General features: G+C 30.7%; 1 protein-coding gene across 3 annotated transcripts; it reads left to right on the plus strand.

Annotated features, from left to right (window-relative positions):
* The first annotated feature begins 1,107 nt into the window (after nt 1-1,107).
* LOC143069072 (homeobox protein OTX2-like) lies at nt 1,108-8,906 on the plus strand. Of its 3 annotated transcripts, none has more exons than XM_076243520.1 (4): nt 1,108-1,392; nt 3,931-4,167; nt 6,386-6,555; nt 7,654-8,906. In XM_076243520.1, the coding sequence occupies exons 1-4, from the start codon at nt 1,380-1,382 to the stop codon at nt 8,155-8,157; spliced, it is 924 nt and encodes a 307-aa protein (XP_076099635.1). In that variant the 5' UTR covers nt 1,108-1,379; the 3' UTR covers nt 8,158-8,906. The 3 variants fall into 3 exon arrangements, with proteins under 3 accessions (XP_076099635.1, XP_076099634.1, XP_076099633.1); XM_076243519.1 differs by lacking the exon at nt 1,108-1,392 and adding an exon at nt 1,563-1,779 and having other exon boundaries at nt 6,401-6,555; XM_076243518.1 differs by lacking the exon at nt 1,108-1,392 and adding an exon at nt 1,568-1,779.
* The last annotated feature ends 1,838 nt before the right edge of the window (nt 8,907-10,744 follow it).

Genomic DNA, 10,744 nt, shown 5'->3' on the forward strand with positions numbered 1-10,744 from the left:
TGTTGGATGCTTAATGTCTAGTGGCAAATATTTCAAGCAATTTCAGGACGACCTTAATTTTTTCTAGTTGTCCTAAAAGAACAGAAAAATAAAACACATTTCAAACACACGAAATCAAACATTCCTTTTAAAGCTGAGTTTCTGTTTTATTGATGTATAACACATATTCCTCTATATTGTTCTCATTTACATGTCGCAGTGATAACATACACCAAGCATTCAATCTGTAGAGCGGGGTCATATACAGCACCGGCGTTGGGACTTATTATAATTGTTTTAAAGCAATAAATTATCGTAGCTCCAAACAATCATTTTTTAATCATTGCAAATCCTATCCGCAACTTAAATTCATCCTTCTAAGTGTCTAACAATCATAAAATGTGCATGTCAAATAAAATAATATACTAAGTAGAAAATATCAATCGGTTTTACCATAGATGTAATACCCATATCAGAAATACATATGGTTTTACGAAAGGCTTAAAACAGTTTTAATTTTGTGCACACAGTAGTATTTGTTTTTCTTACTCTTATTTGGTTTTTAGTCATGCTAATACACTTAAAAATGATTGATAAACCAAAAAAGGAGATAAATGTTTTATAAGCTGGATTATATTGAGATTTATCATACGAGCAATATATATATATATATATTGTGGTAAAACTTTATATGGGTGATATTTTAAGAAGCATAAGCATCTTGACTTGTCCCCATGCATAAACATTAAAATTATATGTTTTTATAATTTACATACTTTGTATTAGCAAAATTTTATGTTGATTTTAGTTTTCGGTTATATTCTATCTTCTTATTCTTCTAAATTTATTTCCATATTTAGATAAATTATTTGAAATAAATCAAAGTTTTAGTCATTCTATTTTTAGAACAATAATTTAAAATATGAATAAGAAATACAATTTTATTCTAATTAGATTTTTAAGAAAGAAAAAAAGTTAAAGTTAATTAAATTAACTCAATATTTTTGTTGTAAACAATATTTTCGACAGAGTTCTATAATTTGATTGGTTGTATAATATCAAATTGGGCGGAGCTTAAATTTCGCACGAGTACTATACAAGTAAGGGAACTCCTAGCAATATCAATCATTATTTATTATTTATTGTCACCGAATTAAGCCGTGCTTTACACAGTTAAGACGATTCTAAGCTTAGAAGTAATTCAACAATTTTGTATTTTACTCGAAGATTTTCGTCTTAAATTGTTGGCAGAAGACCGTATACCTTTTTTAATCCGTCAGTTTTTAACTTGAAGTTTAAGTTCACTAACATTTAATTTTGATGCGACACTTGTAATACGGATTATCCCTATTTAGTACACAGGTGATCGGTAGGAAAAATACAGACATTCTACAAGCTGAATGACCAGAGCAGGTAAGAATTAAATTAAGATTATACTTATTTAATTTTCTAAATTAAGTATTAAATATTATAGCCACACGTATTTACTTACTTACAAATTGTTCATATACATATACACCCGTGTGTACCTGCTCTAAAGCATTCATTCACTAGGATTATATACTTAAAGATTTAGAAATATATGTTTGTGAAAAACATTACAAATATTCACGAATATTTATATGGATATTTTATCAGTAAAAATTCAACATTGAAATAAATATTATTCGCAATGGGAAATTGATCATTTATTATTCGAGGAAATACGAATTTAATATTAATTCAAAATGTCGGTGGAAAATATTAACATGACAAATGCGCTTGGCTCGGAACAAAATTTAGAAAGGGCCCATTTAGAAGGTAAGCGTGGGACAAATTCACATCAGCAAGTTATAAGAAAATATTTAACAACTTTATAGTTTATTTTTTTTATAATACAGAATAAAACATACTTGAATATTTTTATTAAAAATAATAAGACACAAAAACAATTCTTCAACCGAACATGAACATCGTGGCTTTACAGTGTTGAAATAAATCTTTAAACTAGTATTTCTATTTTCGTAAATATTATATACACATGTTTATATGTGGACGGACTTTGTCCAGTTTATAAGTTGACCACAACAGCTTACATCATTTAGGACACTGTGACACTTAGGTTATCATCAGTGCTGATAAACCGTCCCAAACATGTCCTTCATTTTCAAGTGTGTACTTAATAGTTTCGAATCTTCAATTCTAATTAGGAATATATCTGGTTAAAATTGTCAGAAAGTAAATTTATGTATACATTTTAAAATGTCTATAGGGGTTCAGTTGTCGTATATAATTTTCAGCATAAAATATACTTGAAATAAATAATATTTTTATATTTATTTACAATGTAATAGGTTAATTGTTGTATTAATATAAGAACACAATCTGCGATATCTTTAATACTGTCTATATAAGAACAATGGCTAAAATATTAAAATCACATTTATATTTAGTTTAGTTAATTCACACCAAAACAAATAAATGTTTTGTTGACGTTACCGAGCTAGTCTGTTCAGCCAAACATACTGGCCAAAAGTAAACATTTTCAAATGCCCAATGGTCGCTCTAATGAATTTGTTCTTTCTGTACAAATTTACTTTTCGCAAATAGTTCCTGTAAAATTGTGTTGTTCGTGTTGTGAAACTAAATCACAGGAAAAGGTAATATTTACATTGTAAGCTATTCTTTTTTAAATGCCACAAATTTTGTTGACTTGCCATTTATCATAGAATTGTCCCATTCGTCCTCGATTTTTCCCTTAACATTTATGAATTTAAAAGCAATATTTAATAAGTTTATATTTTTTCTCAATTCTCTTCTAAAAAAAATCAATTTTAAGTGTTGTTCCGGAAAATATTGTGCAAACTATAAACTAATCTTAACTTCCGCTGTATTCTAAAGACGAAATATTAACCAAGGTTTTTCTATTGCCGCCATTTTTATATCAGTAAAACAGAAAACTTGAATGTTAGATTAAACTTTTATCATGTTTATGTATGCATGTTTGACATTAATCTATATAGCCGTAGAACTTCAACAGAATTCATTGAAAAGGGAGTCCATGCCGGGTAGACCCTTTTCTAAAAAATAAATGGACTTGAATTGTAGAAACCTGATCCCAAATGATAAGAAGATAAAACAAAACATCAGACCCCTTTGGCATATCCTGGGAACAGTATATCTGTTTTATGTATGTTCCTGGCATAACCAAAGACAACACATCTAAGATACTTTTAACCCCAGTAAACCTGTGATAAGGGGCCAGAAATAACATAAAAAGGAAAGATAATATGGAAAATAAAGATGCATTAAGCACTTCAATAAAATTTGGATCACATAAGCCTCTTTAATCGGTTTCAAATCCGCAATGTTTACAGAAACCTCTTATTTCTGAAATTTACAACATGTTCTAAATGCAAAAAATACCCATAAGACAACATTTAAAACGAAACCAAAGTCACCATGGCCAAAGGCCTCTTTACAAAAACATTTTACAAGTGATATCGATTAATTAGTGACCTGTGCTCATTTAATTAACAAAAAAGAATAATTGATTGTTAGGAGACAAAACTCGCGGGTGATCGCATTTTTACTGTCACCAACACGTCACGGATATGATTGGTCAAGTCCATCCTGTTGTCCAATCAAATTCGAGGAAATGTGTTGACAGTCATTTAGCAAGGTGGGATTTAAAAAGTGGGTGTTAAGACGAAAAGACAAAATGAAAGATAATTATCCCATCATACGTATCGTACAACAATAGACAGGTCAAATAATTGTATCATTTGAAAGTTGAACATATTCATGGATCATTTAATGGTTGTCCATTTGTAGTGAACATCTGAAGAATTGGCACACCTGTGTTGACAGCTTCATTATAGCTGTCCCGTCGACAAATAAACATTTAAGGAAATAAGACTTAAACTTACAACAGAATATATTTCTAATTTGAATAAATGCATCTGTTTACAGTTCAAAATAGTGGGCTTTCGGACCAGGAATCACAAAACACGGACAACTATCTAGATTCATCTTCACCTGACCACCATCTTCATCATCCAACAGGAATGACAAGTGTAGCCTACAGTCAGCCGTCTGTTCTACCTCCATCATCAATGTCCGCCAAGGCACCACCATACTCAGTCAATGGTCTTAGTTTGGGACAGTCAAACATGGATTTGATGCATCCAGCTATGGGATATCCATCAGGTAAGCTGATTGTCCGTAATTGTGTGCTTAGTCTATACTTGTTATATTTTTTCAACCTTATAGAATTGTCCGAAATATTTCTGCACATCGGTGCAAATGTAGTTCACGTTTAACCTGTTAATGACATTGTCCAGTTGTTTACTTTTTTCGGTTGCTTTTCTGTTATTATTTAAATAATGTAAGTAAAGGCGTACTGCTATATATTTAACTAGATTAATGCTACAATTTTAAAAACATTATTTACAAATAATACTTTAAAATTGAGGCATAAATTTAAAAAAAATAAATACAAAGGTTAACCGCGTGTTGGTTTTATACAGAATAAGAAAGTGGTATGGGATGGTGAAATGATTTGATTAAAATTAGAACGAACTTCCACACTAAAATTCCTCTGTTTTGTGCTCTTAATTGTGCGAGTTTTTCTCCGCGAGTGGCCTTTATTTTCTCCGGAAATTTTCAATAATAGTTTGTTGGATGTGAATGGGGTATAAATGTCTTTTGATCAGTGTGTATCCAGATCGTCTTTTGTTGGTATTCAGTGTCCTACTGGGGTCTTATTCTTGTTTTATATTAATACTATGAGGTTGTAAACATGAGCTGGTCCTGATACATTTCCTCGGTTATAAACGCACACCTGCATACTATAACCGATCTTCCAATTCAATATTAAATTTGATGGTTAAAAATTCAAATATATATTTCTTATTTTGTGGGTAGAGATTCGTTTCATTTGAAAACAGCGAAGTTTTCTTTTTATTTAATTTGAAATTTGCATGCATAGAACATGAATAGAATTTAGACTGAATCCTTATATATACAACATTCAGAATAGGGATCTTTATTTTGAAATAAATTGAAAATGTGTGTATATTGGTAAACATTATTTAACATATGCATCAAAGATCTTTTCATTTTTTGGGACGTTCTATACAGATAAAGGAAATATTTGTCACTGGTGTACAAGTTGTTTGTCATTTGCAACATTGATTTTAACACGAACTAAAATTTAACGTTTAATTTGAAAATAAAGTGATTTCAAAAGAAATTCCGAAAGTGAAAAATTTTCTCATGAAATCCAACGTTTTGTATTCTGACAGTCACGAATTCTATTCACAAGTTCTCTTTCAAATCAACGGTACATTGCATTTTTATGAAGGCGATGCTCCTATAATTGAAAAGAAAATAAAGCAATTTAGTTTGTAAATTTTGACGAGACGAAAAAGAAACTATACGTGAAGTCACATACTTTTACAAGCAATACTGTTTCGACGGGGCAACAGTTTCTAAAGGTTTATAAATAATACAATCGTCGGTCTTTATATGTGTTAGATAACATAGTATGTGTTCTTGTGTTTTCTTAACATAGTGTGAACAATGTTTGTGTGGTCTCCTGCAAATTTTATTGTAGGCTTCGCATTTTTCTTCAACTCGAAAGATGTAATAGATTGACAAATTATTGTCGCATTCGCGAAGGGAAACACATCCGTCCGATTCTTATGAATGAAGTTGTTGTCAAAATTTATGTATTGGTGGCGTCAGTCCGCTCTTCAAATAGGCAATAGATCTTCACATTGTAAAACGTGATCGACTATTAATATCACATCAAATATGTATATATTTTACCTTAAAGTTTACTCAATTGCGCAATGTCTTTTTCAAATGGGGCATTCTCTTTTTTCAAAACGTAGCGTTTGTTTTTATTGGAGAACATTGATAACAATTACAGGAAAATATCAATATTTTGCCCCATTTTCATTAAAATATTAATATATTCATTCTCTCTCATTGTATGTAAATCGATGGGATTGAACCAAATAAACTCGACTTGTATGAATTCTTAAAACATCTGTTGACTCAAAAGGAAGTTATAACTAAATGGACAGGAAAATTTATTTTGATTCAAGAGAGTAGACTTTCGATTTTTGTATTTTTATGAGCAATAAGATGTGTTATAAACGGGAGAGGAGTGGACAAATTTTCCGCGCAAATGAGGATTATTGTGTATTAGCATACAATAACCTGTTTCGTGATAGCATAGTATTAAATGTCGTCTGCCCGGTAATGACTAGATGTTGTGTGGATAGTGACTAGATATCAGCCATGTTGTATGTTGTGACTTGATGTTCATGTTGTATAACGTGACTAGATTTAATTGTTGTTTATATATATATTTATAAGTTGTCAAAATAGTTAAAATCATCTTTTATATAGTGATTAGATTTTTATGTTTCAGTTGGAAATCCCCGCAAACAGAGACGTGAAAGAACCACATTTACAAGAGCACAACTTGATGTACTCGAGGCATTATTCCAAAAGACAAGATATCCAGACATTTTCATGAGAGAAGAAGTAGCCTTAAAAATAAATCTACCAGAATCACGAGTACAGGTATGCAATAATTTTCAAAGTATTAAAAATTCAAACCCGAATAATCCAGTCGCCATTGCCCTACAATTCGAAAAGACCCTTTGGCTAGCAGAATAAAGCAATAACTTGTTTTTTTACTCCTGACCATACACAAAAAAAATATCGTAATTTCGAATTATATATTTAAAAAAAATCAAGCTGTATATGAAACGGATATGTCCAAACTTAGAATTTTTCACACGGTCTTGTATTTATCTACTTTAATGGATAATTTCTTACAAAAACATACAAATTAGAGATAATCATTACCAAGTAGTATCTCTTGTCAGTTTCTCACCCTGGGGGACTACCTGTTACATTCATGTGTATTGTCCATTTGAATTAAACCTAATTTTATTTCAATTTTGAAGATTTCACTTAAATTTTCATTTTCATTTTCAATTCTCCTTTTCATGTGTAAAATGACAACAGCTATTTGAAATCTTAATATCGATTAGAATATAATAGTAGTTCGGTCTTCGTGCATTTAATGTGATGTTTTTTTCCCCATTATATTATTTTTTTCTAAAAAAAACAGGACCCCTTTTAGCATACCTTTTTGTCTTATCGTCGCATAATTGCAGATGACACATGTAGTAAAAAATGTGTTAAATTTTATACAAACACCTGAAAAGTTGTCATGAAATTAATTAATCTCTTCGCCGAATATTTGATATCAACACATTCTTCTCTCAGATTTCTTTGATCTCGGCGTCAATACAGGCATATGATAATACATTCAACAAGGACAATCTTTACCAATATTCGATGTATAACATATTATATAATAAAAGAATTAAAAAAAACCGGAGAAATCATTGTAAAACAAACATCGCGATAATATTTTTTTTTAACATTGTAGCGGATAGATATATTTTCCTATCTTTTTGCAATGGAAAAAATAATAAACCTAGTTACTTCGTTTGTTCGAAGTAAATTTGTTAGGCAGCCAAATGAATAAAAAAAATAATAACACACATATTATATTTCGGGTCTCTGTTGGAGAGTTGTCTCATTGGAAATTATACCACATCATCTTATTTCTATTTTATATTTTATGTATTTCATTTGTTATTTCAGGTTTGGTTCAAAAATAGAAGAGCCAAGTGTCGTCAGCAACAAAAGGCACAAGAAGGAAAACCAAAACCTCCAACACCAAAGAAGTCTAAATCTCCACCACCTCCATCAACCTCCCCAGTATACTGTAAACCTCCAATAGTCTCTAGTCCTGTTACCAACGGTGGTATGAATACTGGATCATCTATATGGAGCCCGGCAGCTATCCCACAAGTAAATGATATCATGAATTCCAACAGCTGTATGCAGCGAGGAGGCTATCCTATGTCTAATTCACAACCAACATCTTATCCACATCAAAATTATGGACATTCATCTTATTATGGAAGCATGGACTACTTGAATCATATGCAACTTCCGGTGATGACAAATCAAATGAATCAATCGGGTCTTACAAATGGTAACCAGGTTGGATCATACGGTTCCCTGGCTGCACAAGGTTATTCACGTCCAGTCGAATGCGACTACAAAGACACATCATCATGGCCGAAATTCCAAGTCTTATGAGAGTCAATTACTAAACAGACAGATATTATTCAAATGATATATTGAAACGAACAAAAATTATCTACTCGAGCAAGCAGACGTTTATCGTCAGGGAGATATGTTACCTCGTCTGCAGCTCGCGGTTTCGTGTACATTCCACTTCTAACGATCTCATTATAGTGGACAGATAATGAAAAAAACTTGCCACATCCACGGAGTGGGGCCACGTCCACCGAGTGGATTTTTTTACAGTGCTGTATCGTATAGTGATTGTGGTGCAAAAAACGTGTTGTTAAATACAAAAATATTCACACCTCATGACAATCTCAACAACGTGCATAATATTTGGTTGTCGTTTTCATGGGGCAGCCATTTTAAAGCATTTTAATTTATATCCATGACACTTTTGTTTTCGTATTTAATTTTATTGAAATATTACCAAATACTCAAAATTGTTCTTATATATTTCTGAAACCATTGACAACGATTTACCAGAACGAAATTTCTCGATCATCATTTTTTTTTTATTTGAGATTCGTAATATTTTTTTTTTATTATTCCTGAATGAGAGATGAATGATTGTTAATTGATTGTTTTGTATACAATGGGTGATGTAATAAATTATATATATTTTATTTGAGATATTTTGCGTGAATTGTGTAAATGTAATGTGCATGTTCATACTTATCAACCACAAACTATGTTTTGATGAGAGATATTTTACATATTGGAACAGTCTGTTCTAATAAATTGTTGTTTGAAAACAAAAATTGTGTTGTGTTTATTGAGAAAATTTCTCCCTTTATTTCCTGATGATTTTTATATTACTGCTAAAACCCTCAAAGAAACCAGGATACTCGTCACTTAATGTATCATGATCTACAACAAAAAAATGCCCTCATTTTCAAGTTGCACTCGGAATTTCTGCCCTTTATCAGAACATAAATGCTGAATTTATTGATATTTATTCTCGTCCCAAATATGCATAGAAAATTTGCCACTGGAGTTAAGGAAACTAAATCAAGCAAGCATACATATACTACAGCAGAAATGTAGAAAAAAATCAAGCTTATTAAAATCACACATCAACATCTCCGAACTGTACATTTTGTTACTCCATATGCATTGATCAATATAAAAAAAGGAGTGTTATTGATTATGAACTGTCATTTAGTATATCTATCCCTATATAAACTAAAATGGACACTCTTGACCAAAACAAAAATCTATCGAATGATATTTAATTCTTACAAGGACGAATTAAATAATTTCCTTTTTATGCAATATTTACCAAAATATGAGCTTAACAATACCATATAAAAGAATACATAAAAATAAACATGCATCACTGAAAATATAGGACAGTTCAACATACCACACCTCTGGAAAAAAGATTGGCTACAAATATATACAGACCTATAGTTGTTAATTTCTGCGTCATTTGATTTCTTGGGGAGAGTTGCCTCATCGGCAATCATACCACATCTTCTTGTTTTTATAAACGAAAAAAGCAAGTAACATCTGACACAGTAATGTTCTAAATTGTCCGACTTGGTACAGACAAATAAAAAAATTGGTGAGATTAAACCGGTTTTACGTGCAAGCAACACACATTTTCCTTTGGTAATTATATCTAGACAGTATTCAAAGAATACTTGCCACTGGAGGTTAAGCAAACTGAAATCAATCAATCATTATACAGAATCATAGCCGTAAACAACATTAAAAAAACACAAACAAACACATATGAACAATGGTTATGTTCTTATACCTAGATACTATGCCATAAAAGCAAAACATTCAAAAACAAAACCTTGCTCGATCTATCTACCTTCAGATAATCAATAACTCTAACAATGAACAAAAATTTAAAATCTGGACCAAAATGTGCGTACTACTACTATAAACTTCCTAAAATAACCAGTCAAGGAAACGGATACCAAAGTTATCTTTTAAAACAGCTATATATACAAAGTCATTTCCAAATAATATTAAAATACTGTACCTTCATGCAGCTATTTTAATTTGTTTAAAAAGTTCTTAAGTGTATCATTTTGACTGGACAAAACATTAAACAGAATAGAGAAAAATAAACCGAAATATTAAAGAATATAGAATTATGGGGTTCTAAAAGATAAAAAATATAGAATACGTAGAAAAGAAAGAAAGAAAGCTGCAAAAAGCCTTAAGTGCAAGTATACAAAAATGGAGATGATAATCCATCTTTTATGCAGACCTTCATTTATACTCTTCCAATGAATATTCTTCATTTAAATTCAATACGATTCCACTTTTCGAGTTTGACCATGTTAGCGAAACAACTATATACACAGCTGCTTTTGCATAGGTACTATTTCTGTACTAAAAACATGCTGTACAGGAAATTTACTTTTAATATTTTGTACTATTTCTTTACTTTAAAACTATTGTAATATTTAGGTACTTGTATTTTACAGTACTTGATTTGTACTATTTTGGTACAGAAATAATGCAATATTCCATGTTTGAAAATCATAACTTTAAGAGATTTGAAATAGAAAAACTTTCAAAATGCTGAAAATGTAACGGTAGTAACCAAAAATCTGTAGTACCTAAATTTCAAGTACAA

This window comes from Mytilus galloprovincialis, chromosome 3 (genome assembly GCF_965363235.1).
Source record: "Mytilus galloprovincialis chromosome 3, xbMytGall1.hap1.1, whole genome shotgun sequence".
NCBI classification, from domain to species: domain Eukaryota; kingdom Metazoa; phylum Mollusca; class Bivalvia; order Mytilida; family Mytilidae; genus Mytilus; species Mytilus galloprovincialis.